Source organism: Ovis canadensis, chromosome 10 (assembly GCF_042477335.2).
Source record: "Ovis canadensis isolate MfBH-ARS-UI-01 breed Bighorn chromosome 10, ARS-UI_OviCan_v2, whole genome shotgun sequence".
Lineage (NCBI taxonomy): Eukaryota > Metazoa > Chordata > Mammalia > Artiodactyla > Bovidae > Ovis > Ovis canadensis.
In genome coordinates, this window is record NC_091254.1 from 85,417,362 (window position 1) to 85,441,984 (window position 24,623).

General features: G+C 40.0%; 1 protein-coding gene across 2 annotated transcripts in view; it reads right to left on the reverse strand.

The window, feature by feature from the left end:
• Nucleotides 1-1,524: 1,524 nt before the first annotated feature.
• The window catches only part of LOC138446671 (ATP-binding cassette sub-family C member 4-like), a 174,667-nt gene continuing 151,568 nt past the window's right edge, over nucleotides 1,525-24,623 (reverse strand). For both annotated transcript variants that reach the window (XM_069601903.1, XM_069601902.1), the window contains 2 exons: nucleotides 7,742-7,876; nucleotides 1,525-3,339 (listed from right to left, as the gene is read on the reverse strand). In XM_069601903.1, the coding sequence (XP_069458004.1) occupies nucleotides 3,319-3,339; nucleotides 7,742-7,876 (156 nt within the window). In that variant the 3' untranslated portion in view covers nucleotides 1,525-3,318. The remainder of the gene's footprint in view (nucleotides 3,340-7,741; nucleotides 7,877-24,623) is intronic.

Consider the following 24,623-nt stretch of genomic DNA (forward strand, 5'->3'; position numbering starts at 1 on the left):
GGGGAGCCTGATGACCTGCTGTCCATGGGGTCGCACAGAGTCAGACACGACTGAAGCGACTTAGCAGCAGCAGCAGCAGGAGGAGGAAGAATAGTCTGGTTTAAGCCACCAGATGAGGACCTTCTCAAATACACCTTCTACAGTCTACAAACCTCCTTCATCCACACTCATCTTGTTCTCCTCTCCTGGTGATTAGGAATCACCAAGGTCAGTGATTCTACTCTGTGTCTCTGGATGCTCTTGGTCCATCCATCATCCCAACCAAAGAACTCCACATGCAGGAATCATATCCATCTTCCAGATGAAGAAGCTGAGATTCAGAAGTTAAGATACCCAAACATGTAACTAAGGCTGTAAGGTGTCCATAGTCCATTTTTTCAAGGATGGTGCCAGTTTATCTCCCTGGCAGTCTGGCTGGTTACTGCTTTCCTTTCACTGTCAAGTGTCCCACTCTGGACAGTACTTTCTTTGGACACCCACACTGCTGGTGAGGAGCAGAGGAAGACCTGACAGGCAATCAGTGTGACTGACTCCAAAACCAGGGCTTTCCGTTAACCCAGGCTACTTCTTAGAATTCCAAATTACAAAGTTGACAAGGAAGGTTTGTTCTCAGTCATCATTTATTCATTCAGCAAACATTCCTGAGCGCCCCCTATGTGACAGACACTGTGCTCAAAGATGTAATTAAAAAGCGAATAGAGCACAGTTCCAAGTCTTTTTCTCACTTGGTTTAGTGAGAAAACAAACCATATGGATACTCATAGTCAGGGCAGGCTACATAGTTTACATAACCTGTGTAAAATGGAAAGTGCAGGGCCTCTTGTTTAAAAATCACCACACTGGATGACAATAGGACACTAACCAAGTATGGGTCAGTTTAACAAACTAGTGGTGCTCAGGGTCCTACAGAAATACGAGTTACCTAGGATGATGACTGATCTAAAGGTGACTTCCTAGAAGAGGTGACAACTGGGCTGACCCTAGAAAATGAGATTTCTCCCCTTCATGGACCTTCTGCTCTATTTTTCAAACCAGAGGGTATTGAGGAGAATCACTAAGTCATCATTCTGACTTACACATCAGTCATCAAGAGTTTCCCCCACAGGACATCTTCATCACCTACCTAAGAGCTGTGACACAGGATGTGGGGGGACATGGAGACGTGCTGTTCAGACCTCCCTTCAAGGACTCGTTGCCCAGCTGCTGGGGGTGCTGCTAGTGGGCAACCTTAAACCACCAGGCTACATGCAATGACCCTTCCAGGTGGAGGTATAAAGACCTGGCCATTGGATGTGTCAGGACAACCTTGAAGGGCCATCTTCACTCCAGATGCCCCATGGGATCAGCTAAGGTCATTGGCTGTTGTTCCAGCTTGATCCTTCCTTCTTCCCTATCCCATTTCTTCCCTCCTGATTCCACAGTGTTGACCCCAAGGGCAACCCTGATAAAAATCCCAGCACTAAACTCAATCTGAGTCTGCATTCCAGAGAACCAGCCTGCAACATGTATCAGAAAACACTCCAGTACTCACAGTGGACTTTTATTTGAAAATTACTGGTTACACATGTACTTAAAACATTTTAAAACCATAAAATGGTAGAAACAAGGACTTCCTGTGTGAATATCATCACCTTTGGTTTAAAATCCACAACCTAATGTTGTCTGGCCAAAATGAAATTAAGTTATATATTAATAAAGAAAACTATTATGTTTAAACATATGAAAGTGTCATTTTATATAAAAGGCTGAATGTTAGCAGTTCCACATGTTCAATCTAACAGAAAAAAAGCCATTAGCATTTGAAATTTAGAGAATATTATGCTTATGACTAACTCATGGGTAAAAGATATAGTTAATGAATTAAATTAGGAATTAGAAAATATATAATACCTTGGCTAGTGATTGGTGGTAAGTATCAAAACTTGTAGGTTGTAGCTAAAGTGGATCTCAGAAAAACATGTCAGCTTTATATACTTATATTAGAAAAATAATGATGTTATTGATCTGTTTTCAATTTAAGAATTTGAGGAAAAAATCTCAAAATAAAGGAAAAGTTGAAAGAAAGAAAGAATGATATGATGAACTAGAAAGAAAAACAGAGCATCAAACAAAAAGTTGATTCTTTGAAAACAGGAAAAAGTTATACTAGATTATTCATAAAAAAAGAGAAGCCTCAAAGAAAATTAAAAGGCCAAAAGAACACAGATATGCTTCAGAGATTAAACATATAAGCTATTGTGAATAAATTTATGCCAATCAAGCTCAAAACTCACAGGAAACAGATCCACTTCTAGAAAAATGAAACCAAAATAACTCTGCAGAAATAACACACTGAATAGGAAGCAAATAATTATCAAACGTTACCCAATGATGATGGCTGCACAACACTGTGAGTGTGATGAATGCCACTGAATTGTGTGGTTAAAAATGGTTATATGGCAAATTTTATGTTATATATATTTTACCACAATTTTTTTTAATGTAAGAAAGTAAAATCCTCTATCTAGAAGACAGTTTAGGCATGTCTGCCCTTCATTAGCGAATCCCCTAGAGGGGCTCCTACTTTGGGAAGGCATATTTTCTCTTCCTTCTCTTTTAGAGGGCTTCCCCAGTGGCTCAGCGGTAAAGAATCTGCCGGCAACGCAGGGGACACAGGAGATGAACGTACAGTATTCCCCTTCTGTATTTTAACCACATTTTTTTTGGAGAGGGACACGTCTCTCTCCTATAATGTCACTTAAACTACATGTACTCTATGTTTTTCCTATTACTTTTCTCTGTAGTATTTTAACCAGAGGGCTTTGAGTGGAAAATGGATCGTAGGTGACACAAAACGTGACATAAAGGAAGTGGTGACACAAAACGGCACCTTCACACGATCTTCAGGAATCTGCAATATAACTAGAAAGTAAAATGTAATTCTGCGAACAGTAAAAAAAAAAAAAAATGTGAGAAATTTGTCTCAAATCTTAGAAAATAAGTTTGGCTCCAGAGTCTCTCAAGACACAAAACCCGGGAGACACCTTTTATTGGTGGCCTGCACCTCTGATTTGGATAAAAAAGAAAATAGTATAACACATAAATAAACACATAAATCCTTTTGCAAGAGCTTGAAATCACTGAGTGAAGTTGGAGAAAAATTATAGATTAGTGTCTTATAATATGCCAATATCTGTTGCTGGTATAAAAAAAGAACAACATAATTTACACAGTGCAAGGTAGAATCACAGAGTTGACTAAAAAGTTGTGAAGGCTGAGGGTTGTCCATTGGCCATTCATAATATTCATAACCACATGGTCACTGTGAGTGATATCTGGTTATTTCCTTTTAGAGCGCACCTGAGCGGGGGGGGGAGACAAAAACCACACGTTTATGAGTTTTAAAGTCCTTCTCCTAAGGCAACACATTCTTAGGTCCACTGCTTCACATGAAGCAAATTATATCACTACTAGAAGCACAATAGGAAACACCAGGGGTGTATTTATTCTATGGAGGAGGAAGCCCCATTAAAACCTTCATTGGGGCTGGACTTAATGCCAAACCACCTGTAGATACACTTGAGTTCTGATCATTCTGATTCACAAATATGTTTTTAATACTAGAGTAAATTCATAAGTAAAATCATTTTACTAACTCAAAACCTCAAGAGAAATTAAAACCAAGGTAAGAAAGAGGCTGGGAAATCTATTAATAGTGCCTGACCAAGGGTTTCTCATTTTCACATATAAAATGAGCACAAATTTGGAGGTTAATATCAGGGTGTAATCCCTATATTTTATAAACTGATTGACAAGCATCGAAAATAAGGAGTAGGAAATGGAGAACGCATAACACTATGTTCTTGCCTGGAGAATCCCACGGACAAAGGAGCCTGGTGGGCTACAGTCCATGGGGTCACAGAGTCGGACACGACTGAGCGACTAACACACACACACACATAGTCATTAAAAAGAGTGAGATAACCATATGCTTGGATATAATCTGAGATACAACATTAAGTGAAAAAAAGAGAAAGAACAGCTATCATTTGTGCTTAGAAACAGGAAGTTTCTTCCTGATACACAGAACAGCTCAACAGAACAGTCAACAGGGGTGCTGGGGCTCCACCTTGTGGGGGAGCTTTGTGATGACAGGAGTGGAAAGTAATTTACTTTTTGTTCATACATTTAAAAAAAGTATTAAAAGTTTTTAAGTTTTGTAGCATTAGATAAGATATGTGTTTTAAAATCTATTATTATAAATGCATTTTAATTGTTTAGAGCAGTGGTCTCCAACCTTTTTGGCACCAGGGACCCAGTTTCTGGAAGACACTTTTTCCACAGACAGGGCGAGAAAGGGGAGGGTCAGGTGTAAAGTGAGCGATGGGGGCAGCAGCTGAAGTGTTGCTGCTTTGCACACCACTCACCTCCTGCCGTGTGGCCCAGTCCCTAACAGCCCACGGACCATACCAGTCTAGCCCGGGAGTTGGGGACCCCTGATTTAGAGTCTCTAAAGCTACTTAGAACTATGGGTATATTTTTTATTACTGGAAGGCAAGTCTTCTGTCTACAGCCTTTAAAAACATGATCCCATTTTTATACTGTAAAATGCTCTATATTCTCAAAGCCTTTAAGCATCTGCTCTCTCATCTGATCCCTGTAATAAGTGTGAAGAAGCTGGTAGGGCTGTAATCCCTGCTGTACACACAGGTGAGGACCTGAGGCTCAGAGACCATGGGGGACACAAGGCCACGTGGAGGCTAAGTGCCTCCTCCATCGATTGAAATGGGTCCAGGCTCGCAGAGCTCGGATATGAGGATTTTATAGTTACACACTGGGAACAAAGAAACCAGAAAACTTCAACCAGCTCTGCTTCATCACAGAACAGAATGGATTACAGGCATTCATTCTTCGAGCTGAACTGTGTCCCCTCCAACTTTACATGTTGAAGTCCTAAACACCACAGTACCTCAGAGTGTGACTGTTTGGAGACAGTGTCTTTAAAGAGGCAATAAAGTTAAAATGAAGTCGTACAGGTGGGTCCTAATCTAACAGACTGGAGCTCTTAAAAGAAGAGACCAGGACACAGGCTCATGCAGAGGGAAGACCCTGTGAGACACAGAGAGAAGACAGCATCTCCAAGCCAAGAAGAGAGACCCCAGAGGAAACCAACCCTACCGACATCTTGACTTCAGACTTCCAGCCTCCAAGGCTTTGAGGAAAAAAATTTCTGTTGTCTGAGTTGCCTACTCTGCAGTCTGTATGGCAGCAGTAGCAAACTAATGCCCCCTTCAGCTTTATGTATCTAAAAGGTACTTTCTCTGCAATTTCATGGATCAGGGTCAATCAGACAGTGATCAGCTCACCTAAACTATTTGTTCAAGAAAATGTGATGTGGAAGCACCTTCTCCCAGACGTTGGGTTTTCTCTTCAGACAAATGAATTCTGTTCTATTAGAGTGAAAATCCTGCGGCTTAGGCTAATCATCCTGTTGTTACAGCTCTGAACATTGATACCTGATGCTTGCAAATTCAGAAAACTGATAATCTGACAGCTTCCTCCTAAGAGGATGCAGAGTATGAAGAAATAATGGCAAGATGGGATGAGAATCAAGAACCTCATTTCTTTCTGTAGAGGTGACCTGAGCCAGTGGCAGGACTGAAATCCAAGAGTGAGTTTCTGTCACCCTGTGAACTTGAGTGACCACCCCACCTTGGCTACCACGTGAAAGAAGCAGTGTTCTCAGACTCGGCACAGAACACAGTACCCAGGACTGTACTCAGCCTCCCCAGAAATTCCCCCTCTGTGCTCCCTGGACCAGCTCTGTGACCTTGGGTGAGCCCTGGACCCAATCTCTTCATACGTGACATGGGATAAAAAAGGGCAGTCATGAGGATTAAGTGAAATCATACATGCAATAACTGTGTAAAATAAACGATAACTACACAAATGTAACTTGCCATTAATATTGTTAGAGTAGGGGCAGGATTACTAGACCAGGAATCACAAGATTTCTCATTCTATGACCTATGTCTGCTTCTGTATGTATCTTATGTGACACTTGATTTAAAAGATTTACTTAAAGAACAGATTTCTAGTTCTGTATCTGCTGCAACCTAGCTTAACACCAATTATATACATCGGACCACATTCCTTCTGAGGACTTAGTTTCCTCACCTGTAAAATGAGGATATTGAACCCTGCTATCTTATCTGGACATATCTAAAATTCTGAGATCAATTACTTGATCATACATAAGGATAATATAGTTTTTAAATGAACACTTTGACACATAGGTGGGGACACATCAAAATGTGTAATGCCTAACTTCTAAGGAACAAAAGGGCTTCAAGAGTCCTTGCTGCTTTGTGACTTGGTTATATGGGAAATCACAAATGATTATCAGATCTCAGGAGGGAAACTCTGACTGGGAGACACTGTAGTAGATGAAAGCAGTCTGTGAATTTTAGGTACAAAAAATACAGAGCTCCATGTTCAGCTTCTCAACATTTGCATACAATATAGTACTTACAAAAAGCTATCTCCTACCCTATGAACAGTGGAAGATACTGCTGTGCATTTCCTCATTTCTGAGGAGGATTGAGATGAAACAGTGACAGAGGGAATTTAGGTCACGTTTTAGATACATTTTTCATACAGAAATACTGTTAGATACTGGGGCATGTTTTCTTTAACAGATATTTTAAAGATTACACAATTTTATTCTACTTACAAGTGAAAATCTGGGAAATGCATAAAAATATGAAGAAGGTAAAATGCATCCATAATTTACTGCCCAGACATAAGTTTTCATGGCAGAAACCTTACCGCATACAGCCTGAAGCCTCATCCCACCCAAACCATGCATCTCAGGCAGCAAGAACACCACACCCTCCCTCCGTCCACCTATCTTCCCATCAATGTCAATCCCACCTTGTTCCAGAATGAATTACAGGTGGCTGCATGACAATGGCTAAGTCCCTTAAACTAGACCTCAGTTGTCACATCTGTCCAAGATACTATCACCTCTCACTTGTTAGAAAGGCACCACGTGACTGAAGGTCACTCATCAAGGGCCTTCCTCACACCAAGTACAGCGCTTAGTGCTTTCACCCACCTCATCTCCAAGCACCATTCAGAGTACAGTGTTAAGGTATTGTGAATTCCTGATTTATCCTGATGACAATATACCTTCTTCTGGAAGTTAGAGGGAGCATGGGCAAGGACAGGGTAATTGAATAAAATTCTAAACAACAAAGAATTAGGGATTAAGTGACAGTAACATGTAGGAGTTTTCTTTACAGGTTAGAAACAGAAGCAGCTTATACCTTTTCCTAGTCTGAAGATATTCCAGAATTTTTTCCCTTAAACTCTCAAATTTCACGGATGTTTCTGGGCAGCACTTGCATCACAAATGTGCTGAGGACCAATCAGAATGAAACACAAAGGGTCTGCAAAATGAAAGTGTTCTGTGCTCTAAGGGAATCTGAACCTAGGGTCCTAGTGTGTGGTGAGTCCTATCCAAAATCTGTCTCTTAGGCACAGGTGTGTGTGCACAGAAGAGCACACTCACCCTAAACCCCACCCCTACCACAGCTACAGATTCTCAGCAGACCTGCTTTCAACCTATCACATGTTGTTAAGACCCAGTCATGAAGCTTAGTCTCTGGAGGTTTATGATTGAAAAGGGCACAGAGACCCCTGGTGGAGATTCTGAAGAGTGAACCAGGAGACAGACTACAACACCCTGCAGCAGGCTCACCTGTTTTGCCCTTTCAGTGAGGGCAGAGGCCTCTGCCTTGCCCAGTTTCTGCACCATCTTGTGAAACAGGCTATCTGTATTTTGCAGCAAATCATATGTTTGGGTATATTCTTTCAGTCTCCCTGAATCCAAAACCTGTTAATCAGCAGAAAGAAACCAATTAGCACCAGTGTTTCACAGTAACATATTGTGTATGTGTGTATGTGTGTTAAGTCACTTCAGTTGTGTCCGACTCTTTGTAACCCTATGGACTGTAGCCTGTCAGGCTCCTCTGTCAATGGGATTCTCCAGGCTAGAATAAAGAGTAAATTGCCATTTCCATCTTCAAGGGATCTTTCCAACCCAGGGATTGAACCCATGTTTCTTATGAGTCTCTTACAATGGCACGTGGGTTCTTTATCATGAGCACCAAATGTTTCACAGTGATATTATAACTTGGACAATATTTCAGAAACAGGCAGGACAGAGAGAATAGGGAGAATCTATTTGGGTGGTAGGTCTGGCTGGTGTTTAAATGGTTTGATTCCCCTGTTTTACTAGGCAGACAAAGGTCTAACCTAATCTTTTATTATTATAAGGCTATAGGAAAGGAAGAAAATGGAAGTTTTACAGTATGATTACTGACACTCAGCAGTATGTAGCATCTTATATTTTGCCCAGGGCAGTTGGGGTTGTTATCATTAGTTAGTGCTTTTAGCTCTGAGACTCTGAGCTTTCAGGGATATCTATACAGATATACAGAGTTGGCAAATACCTTGATTCAAGAAAATGAAAGTCAATTTATCTAAAAAGCAGGTTGATATCAGACAAACCAGATGGCAGGGGCCTGACAGCAAACTATCAAGTTGGTTTGACAGAATCTGAGCAGTATTTGGGAAAGAAGGAGATGCTTCTGGAATTTCTTTAGGGTTCTGGATTACTGTCAGCTGCTAAGAGGGGCAGAATCCTTTATCTGAGAGGTTAACATGTTTCTTAAAGTTTGCTGTGGTTGTAGTTTATTATTCTGAGAGTGAAAGGCTGGCAAATGGAGCTGCTACATAGCAGCTTTAGTAGAATTGCTCTACACACACACACACACACACACACTCTAGAAATCCAATTTTCTCCTTGGATAAGATCAAAGAAGCAATTAAGAAATTGAGCTCATAATTCTAGTGATCATGGACCACACAACACATGGAGGCAGCTCAATCTGAACTGCCTAGGACCTGAACATGTTTTCACAAATTGTCTTTCACTGCTCCTTTTTCTTTCTTTCTAAATGCCTTCCTTGCTGCTGCTGCTAAGTCCCCTTTTATTGTTCATTAAGAGGTCTGCTGGGTTTCCCAGGTAGCTCAGATGGTAAGAATCCACCTGCAATGCAGGAGACCCTGGTTCAATTCCTGGTTGGGGAGGTTCCCATGGAGAAGGGACAGGCAACCCACTCCAGTGTTCTTGGGCTTCCCTGGTGGCTCAGACAGTAAAGAATCCACCTGAAATGTAGGAGACCTGGGTTTGATCCCTGGGTTGGGAAGATCCCCTGGAAGAGGGCACAGCACTCCACTTCAGTATCCTTGCCTGGAGAATCCCACGGACAGAGGAGCCGGGCCAGCTACAGGCCATGGGATCACAAAGAGTCAGACACAGACACAACTGAGCGACTAAGTGCAATAGGTCTGCTAATTGGAAATCGAAAGAGGAAGGGGCTCAATTCTCCCTTTCTACTTATTAGTGACTTTGGTTAATGATTTTTGGTGGGGAGGGGAGGGAGTGTCTGAAACAATTTGCTCAAATGACATAACTATAAAAACTGTTCTGATTCATGTCAACGTATGGCAAAACCAATACAGCATTGTAAAGCAAAGTAAAGTAAAAATAAAAATTAAAAAATAATAAATAAATAAATAACTGTTCTGATGTTAAGTAGTACTTCGTTCTTCATTTAGAGTAAATGTATCTTAAGAGAGTATGCTGAAACTCTAAACAAGACACAGGTTGTTTTTCCACATTACAGTAATTTTTAATTTTAAAGAGGTATTACAGTTAATTCCATTCTTTGTATTTAATTAGAAATATTTATTAAGTCTCATAAAGTCCATTTTCCTGTTGACCTTTTGTTCACTCCTGTGGATCTTTGCTAAGGGCAGCTTTCTCAAAAGAGCCCAAGAATTATAGAATCTGTCACATCCACATAATAATTTATATCTTCTGTAACTTGGCCAATTGAGATGCTCTGAATGTACAATTTTACTTAAGTATAACATGACAGAACATAACTACTCATTCTGATGTCAAGGAAGAAAAAGTACAATTTTAAAACACAGGTCTCCAAACGCCTATGGTCAATTAATCTATGAAAGAGTACTCAAGAGTATACAGTGGAGAAGACAGTCTCATTGGCAAATAGTACTGGGAAAGCAGGACACCTACATCGAAATAAATGAAATTAGAACACACTATTTTTTTTTGTATATATACAACCATACAAAATAATCCACATACAAAATAAACTCAAAATGGTTTAAAGACCTAATGTAAGACTGGATATTATAAAACTAGAGGAAAACACAGAACATTCTTTTTTTAAAAATTTTTTCTAACATATATTTATTAACACTCTTTGACATGAATCACAACAATGTTTTCTTTGATCAGTCTCCCAAAGCAAAAGAAAAAAAGCAAAAGTAAACAAATAGGACCTAATCAAACTCAAAAGCTTTTGAACAGCAAAGAACAACAACACCAACAAAATGAAAAGACAACCCCAAATGAATGGGATAAAATCAAAGGATGCAACCGACAGGGGTTTAATATCTAAAATACACAAATAACTCACATAACTCAATATCAAAAAACCAACCAAAAACGGACAGAAGACCTAAATAGACACTTCTCCAAAGAACACATACAGAAGACCAACAAGCACAGGAAAAGGTGCTCCACATCACTATTTATCAGAGAAATGTTACTCAAAACCATAATTTGGTATCACTCACATGGGTCAGAATGGCCATCATTAGAGTCTACACAGAACAAATGCTGGAGAGGGTGTGGAGGAAAGGATGCACCTCCTACACTGTTGGTGGGACTATTAACTTGGTGCAACCACAATGGGAAAAAACAGTATGGAAATTTCTGAAAAAAAAAAAAAAACTGAAAATGCAGCTACCATATGATCTAACAATGTCAGTACTGGGCTTGTATCTAGAAAAGACAAAAACCCTAATTCAAAAAGATACATACAACAGCGTTCATAGCATCAATACTTAAAATAGCCAAAATATGGAAACAACCTAAGTGCCCATCAACGGATGATTGGTTTAAGAAAATCTGATACACACATGCACATGCACACACACACACACACACACACACTTATGCACAGTAGCATATTACTCAGACCATAATAAATGATGAAATATTGTCATTCGCACCAACATGGGTGAACCTAGAGAATCAAATTAGTGAAGTAAATCAGACAGAGAAAGACAAATATGATATCATTTGTATGTGGAACCTAAACATGATACAAACAAACCAAAGTATAAAATAGAAACAGACTCACAGATACAGGAAACAAACTCAGTTACCAAAGAGGAAAGGAGAGGGTATATAAATTAAGACTATGGGATCAGTAGAAACAAACTACCATAAATGAAACAGATAAGCAAAATAGGTTTAATGTATAACACAGGTAACTATATCTAATATCCTGTAATTGTCTATCAGTCAAAATATGATGAAAAAAATATACATATTTAGGAGAATCAGTTTGCTATACATCTGAAAATAACAAAATGTTGTAAATCAACTATATTTCACGCTTACAAACAGGAGTAACACATAGCCAAAACACATTTGAGGAACACTAAGGTAAATTTTCATTAATTTCTGAATTGATTCTGCAAACATTTATTGCACATTTGAGTGCACTGATGGCACTTTGCTAGATGCTGTGGAAGATGAAATCACATATAAGCCACAGACCCTGACCCTGCGGAGCTTGTACTGAGAAGAGAGAGAAAGAAGAAAATTTCAAATGTCTATCATGCAGGAAAAAAAGCAACAACAAGGGTTTAGTAACAGAAGAGAGGACTTCTGGTCGGAGGTTCTGAGGATGAGCTTCAAGGAGGAGAGACGGCAATGAACTAGACGTTGAAGAAAGGACAGGCATGAACATGCAGAAACAGGGGTGGGTGGACAGTGGTCTTTCCAGACACATGGACTGTCATGGGCCAAGTGGACTGGAGATGAGCCTGGCAGCTCCTTAAGGGCAGGGTTATGTAGCTTTCCTTGTTTGCTGTTGCATCTCAGGGCCCTGGCACTGTACATGATAAGCAACAGGCACAGAGTAGGTTGAAAGTTCAATACAAATGAAACTAAATTCAGGGCGTGACTGGGTGAATGCCCAATGGTGTGGTTTGTCAAGACTACAGGGTGAGATCAAGGGGAGGATGAGTCCAGCTGTCATGGGGAACAGCTAAGGCAGGGGATACAGGGATGACAGGATGAGGGATGTGGACCTGGAGGACCACATGCTTCAGGTTGAGGGACAGGACGGAGAGTGAGAGGGAAAATGAGGGAGGGTCAAACCATGGTTGCAGATGAAGGCTTCAAACTCGTTTATGTCAAATATTGGAAAAGATAAAGAAGAAAAGAGAGAGAGAGAGGAGGGGGAATTGGGAGGAGCAGGAGTGCGGTGCAGCCACAGATATTCTAGGGAGCTGTCCTACACATAAAGAGTAAACGGAGCCACTGCAAGGTAATACAATTTGTAATGGAGTGGCTGCAAGGAAAAGTCGGGGCAGGAGAGGGTGGAAAAAAAGCCTAGTAAGAAAAAAAAAATGGAGAAGGCAATGGCACCCTACTCCAGCACTCTTGCCTGGAAAATCCTGTGTACGGAGGAACCTGGTGGGCCACAGTCCCTGGGGTCCCTAAGAGTTGGACACGACTGAGCGACTTCACTTTCACTTTTCACTTTCATGCATTGGATAAGGAAATGGCAACCCACTCCAGTGTTCTTGCCTGGAGAATCCCAGGGATGGGGGAGCCTCATGGGCTGCTGTCTATGGGGTCGCACAGAGTCAGACACGACTGAAGCGACTTAGCAGCAGCAGTAGGAAAAGATGCCAGGAATAGTTTTCAACATGGTGACAAACATTAAAGGGAGATCCCATTAGGGACAAATAGAATAGGGAGGTGAAGATCTGAGTATTAGACCTTGATTTTGGCTGCCAGGTGACACAGGGAGAGTTGTCCAGCCTTGGAAGTTGGGTCTCTCATAAAAAGGGTCCTTGTGATTTTCTCAGGGATTGGACAGTCTAAATTTTTTCTTAGGTCCTGAAATAATAAATCATTCTTCTTGCCCATGGAATGATGAGTGCTGGGTCATGGTCACCTCCATCATTGCTCTCCCAAATCTGCTGCTTTTCCATGTAAGCGCCTCCTTCATAAAGTATCTCTTTTCCCTTAGTGTGCTCTCTGGTGGTGGTTTAGTCGTTTAAGTTGTGTCTGACTCTTGTGACCCCATGGACTGTAGCCCGCCAGGCTCCTCTGTCCATGGGATTTTCCAGGCAAGAATACTGGAATGGATTGCCATTTCCTTCTCCAGGGGATCTTCTCAACCCAGGAATCAAACCTGGTTCTCCTTTGTTGCAGGCAGATTCTTTACTGACTGAGCTATGAGGGAAGCCCTATTGTGCTCTCTACTTCCATATTAGTTATTTTTCTTCTAAAAACTTAAATGAAAGCTCTTGACATGTTTTTGAAGGAGATTTCTCTTCTGAAATGTTCTAACTGTATCCATGCAGGCTTATGAAAGAAAAATTCCATGAAGGTAAAAAACAGAATTTAAGTAAAACTCTAGTTAGGTTTGAGTTGTTTTTGTGTTTTACAGGTGGGTATATTGCATTAGTTTCTGGATTTGATTTCTCTGGGAAAAGTACTTAGTAGAGGTTTGAGCTGAGGAAAAGAGGCAAAGAATATGCATAAGATTGTTTACAAATAGAAGAGGTGGAATTCGAGATTCCTGTTCCTGGTTTTGGTCCTTCATCATTCATTTCCAAAGAATAATTACACAGTGAAAATGTAAAACAGAGACAACAACACTGTTACAGCAAGTGCAGATTTTCATCTGCCTCCTCTGCTCATTCTTCTAGGGAGAATGCAGGTGATATGAAGACTGGAGTTTGCAGAGATGCGAGGGGACAACTGTGTTCTTGGCTGAAGAGAAAACAGGTCCCAAGCACCAAGTGAATCCTAAAAACGACCGGAAGAACCTACCTTTTAAGGCAGAGACAGTGGTGGGTATTAGGAGAAAGAGGATTTCTAACTTATCTGTCTTGCTCCACTGTTTTGGAGGCAATAAAGAAGATTAAATTAGCTGTCCCTATGACTCCATAATGTTTAATAAAATTAAAATTGAGAGAACATCTTTATAAAATAGAATTCTGAAATATTATTGGTACTTAATGAACTAAAGCAGAATAAATCCCTTTGAAAAGTCAACACAAAAATGAAGTTATTAACTGAGTCAGTTGTTTCCCAACAAGTCTTTTGCTCAGTTTACTTAGAGTAAAGAAAACTAATTCAAACAGCTGAGATAAGATAAGCAAAAGGCAAAGAAGAAAGGGAAACATATACTCATCTGAATGCAGAGTTCCAAAAAATTGCTAGGAGAGATAAGAAAGCCTTCCTTGGTGATCAATACAAAGAAATAGAGGAAAATAATAGAATGGGAAAGACTAGAGATCTCTTCAAGAAAATCAGAAATAACAAGGAAACATTTCATGCAAAGATGGGCACAATAAAGGGCAAAAATGGTATGGACCTAACAGAAGCAGAAGATATTAAGAAGAGGTGGCAAGATTACACAGAAGAACTATATAAAAAGATCTTAATGACCCAGATAACCATGATGGTGTGATCTCTCACCTAGAGCCAGATATCGTGAAGTGCAAAGTCAAGTGGGCCTTAAGAAGCATCACTATGAACAAAGCTTGTGGAGGTGATGGAATTCCAGCTGAGCTATTTCAAATCCTGAAAGATGATGCTGTGAAAGTGCTGCACTCAATATGCCAGCAAATTTGGAAAACTCAGCAGTAGCCGCAGGACTGGAAAAGGCTGGTTTACATTCCAGTGCCAAAGAATGTTCAAACTATTGCACAATGTACACATTTCACATGCTAGCAAAGTAATACTCAAAATCGTTCAAGCTAAGCTTCAACAAGATGTGAGCTGTGAACTTCCAGATGTACAAGCTGGATTTAGAAAAGGCACAGGAACCAGAGGTCAAATTGCCAACATCTGTTGGACCATAGAAAAAGCAAGAGGATTCCAGAAAAATATCACCTTCTGCTTCATTGACTATGCTAAAGCCATTGACCATGTGGATCACAACAAACTGTGGAAAATTCTTCAAGAGATGGAAATACCAGACCACCTTTCCTGCCTCCTGAGAAATCTGTATGCAGGACAAGAAGCAATAGTTAGAACTGGATATGAAATAACAGACTGATTCAAAATTGGGAAAGGTGTACGTCAAGGCTGTATATTGTCACCTTCCTTATTTAACTTCTATGCCAAATACATCATGTGAAATGCTGGGCTGGATGAAGCAAAAGCTGGAGTCAAGATTGCTGGGAGAAATATCAAAAACTTCAGATATTCAGATAACACCACCCTTAAGGCAGAAGGCAAAGAGGAAATAAAGAGCCTCTTGATGAAGGCAAAAGAGGAGAGTGAAATAGCTGGCTTAAAACTCAACATTCAGAAAACTAAGATCATGGCATCTGGTCCCATCACTTCATGGCAAATAGATCAGGAAACAGTGGAAACAGTGACAGATTTTATCTTCCTCGGCTCCAAAATCACTGCAGAGAGTGACTGCAGCCTCAAAATTAAAAGATACTTACTCTTTGGAAGAAAAGCTGTGACAAATCTAGACAGTGTATTAAAAAGCAGAAGCATTGCCTTGCTGATGAAGATCTGTATAGTCAAATGTATGGTTTTCCAGTAGTCATGAATGGATGTGAGAGTTGGACTATAAAGAAAGCTGAGTGCTGAAGAACTCATGCTTTGGAACTGCAGTATTAGAGAAAACTTAAAAGTCCCTTGGGCTGCAAGGTGATCAAACAAGTCAATTCTAAAGGAAATCAACCCTGAATATTCACTGGAAGGACTGATGCTGAAGCTGAAGCTCCAATACTTTGGCCACCTGATGTGAAGAGCCAGCTCATTAGAAATGGCCCTGATGCTGGGAAAGATTGAGGGAAGGAGGAACAGGGGACGATACAGGATGAGATGACTAGGTGACATCACTGACTCAATGGACATGAGTTCAAGCAAACCCTAAGAGATGGTGAAGGACAGGGAAGCCTAGCGTGCTGCAGTACCTTGGGTCATCAGGAGTTAGAAACGACGAAGCAACTGAACAACAACAAAACAAAACCATACCCTTTATGTGAAGAGAAAATATAATCTAAAATAAATTGAAAGAAGGCCACTACATAATGATCAAAGGATCAATCCAAGAACAAGATATAACAATTATAAATATATATGCACCCAATATAGGAGCACCACAATATGTAAGACAAATGCTAACAAGTATGAAAGGGGAAATCAACAATAACACAATAATAGTGGGAGACTTTAATACCCCACTCACACCTATGGACAGATCAACTAAACAGAAAATTAACAAAGAAACGCAAACTTTAAATGATACAATAGATCAGTTAGACCTAATTGATATCTATAGGACATTTCACCCCAAAACAATGAATTTCACCTTTTTTTCAAGTGCTCATGGAACCTTCTCCAGGATAGATCACATCCTGGGCCATAAATCTAAACTTGATAAATTCAAAAAAATCGAAATCATTCCAAGCATCTCTTCTGACCATAATGCATTAAGATTAGATCTCAATTACAGGAGAAAAACTATTAAAAATTCCAACATATGGAGGTTGAACAACACACTTCTGAATAACCAACAAATCGCAGAAGAAATCAAAAAAGAAATCAAAATATGCATAGAAACTAATGAAAATGAAAACACAACAACCCAAAACCTGTGGGACACTTATAAAAGCAGTGCTAAGAGGAAAGTTCATAGCAATACAGGCATACCTCAAGAAACAAGAAAAAAGTCAAATAAATAACCTAACTCTACAACTAAAGCAACTAGAAAAGGAAGAATTGGAGAACCCCAGAGTTAGTAGAAGGAAAGAAATCTTAAAAATTAGGGCAGAAATAAATGCAAAAGAAACAAAAGAGACCATAGCAAAAATCAACAAAGCCAAAAGCTGGCTCTTTGAAAGGATAAATAAAATTGACAAACCATTAGCCAGACTCATCAAGAAGCAAAGAGAGAAAAATCAAATCAATAAAATTAGAAATGAAAATGGAGACATCACAACAGACAACACGGAAATACAAAGGATCATAAGAGACTACTATCAGCAGTTATATGCCAATAAAATGGACAACGTGGAAGAAATGGACAAATTCTTAGAAAAGTACAATTTTCCAAAACTGAACCAGGAAGAAATAGAAAATCTTAACAGACCCAACACAAGCATGGAAATTGAAACTGTAATCAGAAATCTTCCAGCAAACAAAAGCCCAGGTCCAGATGGCTTCACAGCTGAATTCTACCAAAAATTTCAAGAAGAGCTAACACCTATCCTCCTCAAACTCTTCCAGAAAATTGCAGAGGAAGGTAAACTTCCAAACTCATTCTATGAGGCCACCATCACCCTAATACCAAAACCTGACAAAGATACTACCAAAAAAAAAAAAAAAAACTACAGGCCAATGTCACTGATGAACATAGATGCAAAAATCCTCAACAAAATTCTAGCAATCAGAATCCAACAACACATTAAAAAGATCATACACCATGACCAAGTGGGCTTTATCCCAGGGATGCAAGGATTCTTCAATATCTGCAAATCAATCAATGTAATTCACCACATTAACAAATTGAAAAATAAAAGCCATATGATTATCTCAATAGATGCAGAGAAGGCCTTTGACAAAATTCAACATCCATTTATGACAAAAACTCTCCAGAAAGCAGGAATAGAAGGAACATACCTCAACATAATAAAAGCTATCTATGACAAACCCACAGCAAACATCATCCTCAATGGTGAAAAACTGAAAGCATTTCCCCTAAAGTCAGGAATAAGACAAGGGTGCCCACTTTCACCGCTACTATTCAACATAGTTTTGGAAGTTTTGGCCACAGCAATCAGAGCAGAAAAAGAAATAAAAGGAATCCAAATTGGGAAAGAAGAAGTAAAACTTTCACTGTTTGCAGATGACATGATCCTCTACATAGAAAACCCTAAAGACCCCACCAGAAAATTACCAGAGCTAATCAATGAATATAGTAAAGTTGCAGGATATAAAATCAACACGCAGAAATCCCTTGCATTCCTATACACGAATAATGAGAAAGTAGAAAAAGAAATTAAGGAAACAATTCCATTCACCATTGCAATGAAAAGAATAAAATACTTAGGAATATATCTATGTAAGGAAACTAAAGACCTATACATAGAAAACTATAAAACACTGGTGAAAGAAATCAAAGAGGACACTAATAGATGGAGAAATATACCATGTTCATGGATTGGAAGAATCAATATAGTGAAAATGAGTATACTACCCAAAGCAATTTACAAATTCAATGCAATCCCTATCAAGCTACCAGCCATATTTTTCACAGAACTAGAACAAATAATTTCAAGATTTGTATGGAAAGACAAAAAACCTCGAATAGCCAAAGCAGTCTTGAGAAAGAAGAATGAACCTGGAGCAATCAACTTGCCTGACTTCAGGCTCTACTACAAAGCCACAGTCATCAAAACAGTATGGTACTGGCACAAAGACAGAAATATAGATCAATGGAACAAAATAGAAAGCCCAGAGATAAATCCACACACATATGGACACCTTATCTTTGACAAAGGAGGCAAGAATATACAATGGAGTAAAGACAATCTCTTTAACAAGTGGTGCTGGGAAAACTGGTCAACCACTTGTAAAAGAATGAAACTAGATCACTTTCTAACACCACACACAAAAATAAACTCAAAATGGATTAAAGATCTAAATGTAAGACCAGAAACTACAAAACTCCTAGAGGATAATATAGGCAAAACACTCTCCGACATAAATCACAGCAGGATCCTCTATGATCCACCTCCCAGAATACTGGAAATAAAAGCAAAAATAAACAAATGGGATCTAATTAAAATTAAAAGCTTCTGCACAACAAAGGAAAATATAAGCAAGGTGAAAAGACAGCCTTCTGAATGGGAGAAAATAATAGCAAATGAAGCAACTGACAAACAACTAATCTCAAAAATATACAAGCAACTTATGCAGCTCAATTCCAGAAAAATAAACGACCCAATCAAAAAATGGGCCAATGAACTAAATAGACATTTCTGCAAAGAAGACATACGGATGGCTAACAAACGCATGAAAAGATGCTCAACATCACTCATTATTAGAGAAATACAAATCAAAACCACAATGAGGTACCACTCACACCAGTCAGAATGTCTGCGATCCAAAAATCTGCAAGCAATAAATGCTGGAGAGGGTGTGGAGAAAAGGGAACCCTCCTACACTGTTGGTGGGAATGCAAACTAGTACAGCCACTTTGGAGAACAGTGTGGAGAGTCCTTAAAAAATTGCAAATAGAACTACCTTATGACCCAGCAATCCCACTACTGGGCATATACACCGAGGAAACCAGAATTGAAAGAGACACATGTACCCCAATGTACATCACTGTTTATAATAGGCAGGGCATGGAAACAACCTAGATGTCCATCAGCAGATGAATGGATAAGAAAGCTGTGGTACATATACACAATGGAGTATTACTCAGCTGTTAAAAAGAATACATTTGAATCAGTTCTAATGAGATGGATGAAACTGGAGCTGATTATACAGAGTGAAGTAAGCCAGAAAGAAAAACACCAATACAGTATACTAACACATATATATGGAATTTAGAAAGATGGCAATGACGACCCTGTATGCAAGACAGCAAAAAAGACACAAATGTGTATAACGGACTTTTGGACTCAGAGGGAGAGAGAGAGGGTGCGATGATTTGGGAGAATGGCATTGTAACATGTATACTATCATGTAAGAATCGAATCGCCAGTCTAAGTCTGACGCAGGATACAGCATGCTTGGGGCTGGTGCACAGTGATGACCCAGAGAGATGTTATGGGGTGGGAGGTGGGTGGGGGGTTCATGTTTGGGAACGCATGTACACCCGTGGTTGATTCATGTCAATGTATGGCAAAACCAATACAGTATTGTAAATTAAAATAAAGGAAAAAAATTATTACAAAAAAGAAAAAAAATTAAAAAATAAAATAAAATAAATTGAATGCACACACACACACACACAAACCATACCCTTCTGCCCTTGTGCAAATAGGTTCACCAGTGCAACAAAATGTACTTTTTACAAGAAATGGCAGCCTGCTCCAGTATTCTTGCCTGGAGAATCCCATGGTCAGACGAGCCTGGCAGGCTACCATCCATGGGGTGGCACAAAAGTCAGACACAGCTTAGCAACTAAACAACAACACCTTCAGCACCTAGAACCACAGGACTTCATGGTGGCAACCCTGTCGGTTATGCCCTTCATCAGTATCTGTCATTTCTCCAGCCCCTCCCTGAAGCTGGCTGCCTGCCCTCTGCAGCATCACATTTGGCAACAGGTTGACTCGTTTCATGTCCACATTAAAGCTTTCAGAACAGACAGTCACCTGCTTTCCAGAAAGGAAAGAGGTACAGGGATCCCTTAGAGATATTGGGGGTTTACTGCCAGAACACCAGAGTATAGTGAATATCACAATAAAGTTAGTTATACAAAATTTATGGCTTCCCAGCCTGTACAAAAGTTATGTCTAGACTACACTGTAGCCTAGCAAGTGTGCAGTAGCATTATGCCTGAGAAAACAATGTAGAGACCTTAATTTAAAAAATAATTTATTGCTCATGGGCATACCCGTGGGTGATTCTTATTGATGTTTGACTGAAAACAACAAAATTCTATAAAGCAACTATCCTTCAATTAAAAAAATAAAGTAAATTAAGCAAAACCATCATAATAAATTATTGCTAAAAAATACTAAACATCATTGGAGACTTCAGCAAGTAATACCAAAAATCACTGATCACAGATCACCATAACAAATGTAACGATAGTGAAAAAGTTTGACATACTGTGAGAATTACCAAAAGGTGACACAGACATGGAATGAGCAAATGCTGTTGGAAAAATGGTACCTGTAGATTTTCTCGACTTGCTTCATGAACTTTTTATTAAAAACAAAACAAAACAAAAAGCATTATCTGGGAATTGCAATAAAACAAGGTATGCCTGTACTTCTAAAGAAAGCAATAAAAAAGAAAACTGATTCAAAAATCAAAGGATAGAAAAGGAACACTATTTGTTATTTGTAATGATTTGCTGAATTAAAAACCAACTGGTAGCTTCAGAAGCTCTAGAACAAAACATAAGGTTTACACCTGGGGTGGATGGAGCACAGAGGACAATCCCCAACTCTGAAGCTGGGAGATGCAAGTCCCTTAGTCCCCTAAGGTCTGATCCTGCCATTCCTACCAGAGGAATCAGCAACCACAACCAGCTCGAACCAAGATATAAACAAGTGGCTGAGTCTATATATCCTGGTGGGACCTCCCTGTGATTTTACTGATGACCTCAACCAGGCAGCCCTAAACTGAAGGTCTCCCCACACAGGAGTGGGAAGGGTTCCTCCACAGTGAAGGACAAGGTCATCATGGAAAACAAGTCCAATCATTGCAAAGGTGACAGACTTCAAAGTAAAGGCTTCCATTTCCCTTCTGCCTCCATTCACCCAGATGCTCAGTCTCCACACCCAGAGACCAGCATCGACTCCTCTCTCCCCTCTCAGATCCCACGTTGAATCCATCGCTTGGCTCCACTTCCTCATTTCCCCCAGATCCAACCATCTCACCATTTCCACTGCAGGCACCTTAGTCTCAGGCAAGGGAAGTGACAACTGTGAGAGGGAGGGAACACTTCATTTGGAGAACTGAAGACCATCAATGTGGTTTTAGCTCTGAAGGAAGAAGGGAGAAGAGTAGGGAAAAAACTAGAAAGGTGGGGAGGGGCCAGAGTGTAAATTGCTTTATTAAACCACATTAAAGATTTGTTCAAAGACACTGACCAATCGAGAAAAACTTGAGATTATAGAAATTTATCAGGAGATAGGCCTCCCTGGTGGCCCAGATGGTAAAGAATCTGCCTGCAATGTGAGAGACCCAGGTTCAGTCTATGGTTTGGGAAGATCCCTTGGAGAAGGGAATGGCAACCCACTCCAGTATTCTTGCCTGGACAATCCCATGGACAGAGGAACCTGGTGGGCTACAGTTCATGGGGTTGCAAAGAGTCAGACATGACTGAGCAAGTAACACACACAAGTAAGTAAAGCATTAAAAAAGTTGAACATATTTTGATAACAGCAACAACGCTGATTGGTTCAAGGGATACAGATGTTCACATCTATGGATCGGGTGCTGAGGAATAAGACTTAGAAATGACCAGAGGACATGCTTTCCAAATTCTGTCATTCCTCTCTGTTCCCCTAACCAATCACACATTTCAAGGTGACAGTATTTGTAAGAATTAGATAATAAAAATAATCTGCTGCAATTAATGCTGGAATACCAAAACCCAAAAATAAAGCTGCAGGGTACCTTTAGGAAAAAAGAATTTATTTGAACCGACGCCTAACTGAGCTGGAGATCAAGCCATCTTTCTGTTGCTGCCTCTAAAGCCTGATAAAGGGTTTGAAACAGCTAAATTTTATAGCATCGTTTATTTGTTATGGAAGAAAGATGCTTTGGGGTCAGTCTTAAAAATATACAGTGCTAAGAGGTAAGAGCAACAAAGCAACAAGGAAAAAGTAGAAATGAAAGGCTGTTTTTCCAATTAGCATTCAAGAACACAAAATGAGGATCCAGGAATACCGGGTGCTAAAAAGCATTTCTGGAATTTGAGCTACTGTCCTGTAGTCTTGGAATTTAACCCAGTCCCTCCTGAAAGTTTTCAGGTGGAGTCGGCTTCCTACTGAGCTGCTCTAGTCCAGGCAACTGGCTCCACTGCTGGAGCCTAGAGCACCCCTTTGGTTGGGGATGCCTCACTCCTCTCGTTGGACTCCTTGGAGCTCACTTCTCTGTATGTCCATCTTGGTGAGTGAGGCTACAGGCACTGTTTCAATGCTGACAGCCTGATATCTACTCAATGTTCCCACTGATGATCCATCTGACAATGCATGTGAAGTGTGCGGAAGGGAGTGATATTTTAGAAACTGTCCGAGAAATCAAAAGAGACAGTTCCATTAGCATAAGGCATAAGGAAGTTTGGATGTTACTGTTTATTATTGGTTATTACCTATTTTGTGTGGACCATCAAAATACTTCTTTTGGGACTGACTTCCCTTGTGGCTCAGACAGTAAAGAATCTGTCTGTAATGCAGAAGACCTGGGTTCAATCCTTGAGTCAGGAAGATTCCCTGCAGAAGGGAATGGCTACCCACTCCAGTATTCTTGCTTGGAGAATCCCACGGACAGAGGAGCCTGGCAGGCTACAGTCCATGGGGTCACAAAGAGTTGGATATGACTGAGTGACAAACACATTCTTTTGAGATTATATGCAGCCAACGGTTTTCCTTTCAGCCATGGTTTCTATATCATTTTGTAAAGCCACATTCTAACATTTACTGAAACTCAGCGAGCAGCAGAGGGAAACAACAAAGGGAAGATGAAAAGAGATAAGGAATAGAGGGAGGAAGGAAAAGAAGATAAGGAAGGAAATGTTAAATTACTGAGAGGAAAGAGCCAGCCAAAGCTGGAGGGAAGATAGTAGAAAGATATCCAGAGACCAAAGCTTGAAGCCCACTGCATTGCAGTGCCTCGATCTACTGCGCAAGAGACTTGTTGGTTGTTTATCTACAGTCTCTCAGCCTTGATTTGCCTTCTTTCTAAACTCTCTCCTGTGATGCACAGGTTGGATCTTTGCAAGTCACATTTCAGAGGCTCTTTGGCAAGCTGGCTGTTTTTAAGGTTCTGCCAGTAACTGGGCACTAGAGGGAGACTGACAGTGGGACAGAGCTAATGTTCTATCTGACTTGCTGTTCCTGCAGCGTCATCTCAGTAGTGGGGCCTGACTCCAGCTCCCAGCTTTCATTAGCACATGGAGAAATAGCCCCTTCCTGCTTCCTCTGCATATACGACCAGCTACTGGGCCTCTCCTTAGAGGTTTCAGCACCAACTGTAGGGCCTCTCTTCTGAGTTCTTAGGTCTGGAGATCTGTCCTAGGACATGGTAGCTGCTTCCTAAAATCATTACCCCAGTGCTTCCTTTCATTTTTCTAGCCTCCTATTCTTATGTAACAAATTTCCTATATTAAATCCTTGCAGCTGAAATATTGTTTTTCTCACGAGGCCCTTTCTTCTCATGGACTCTCTTCTGACAGCAAGAGCTGAAAAATTCTGCAACCTTAGCCAACAACCTCCTGGCAATCTAAATGAAAGGTTAATATCTTGATTAAGGGAATTAAAAAATACTGAAACAACTGTGACACAGTGAAAATGACTGTGTTCTAGCCTCTTGAAATATGAAGCTACAATTTGGCTTTGGAATATTTTCATGGCTGGATGTCTTTAGAAAAACAATTCAAATATAAGAATATTATATAAAATATAAGGTTATTGGATATATTATTTAATAGCACATTTTGAAAGTAAAGTTCATTGCTTGAGTTATCTGCAGGAATGAGAAGAGAAACCAAGAGAAAATTAATGGAGGTTTC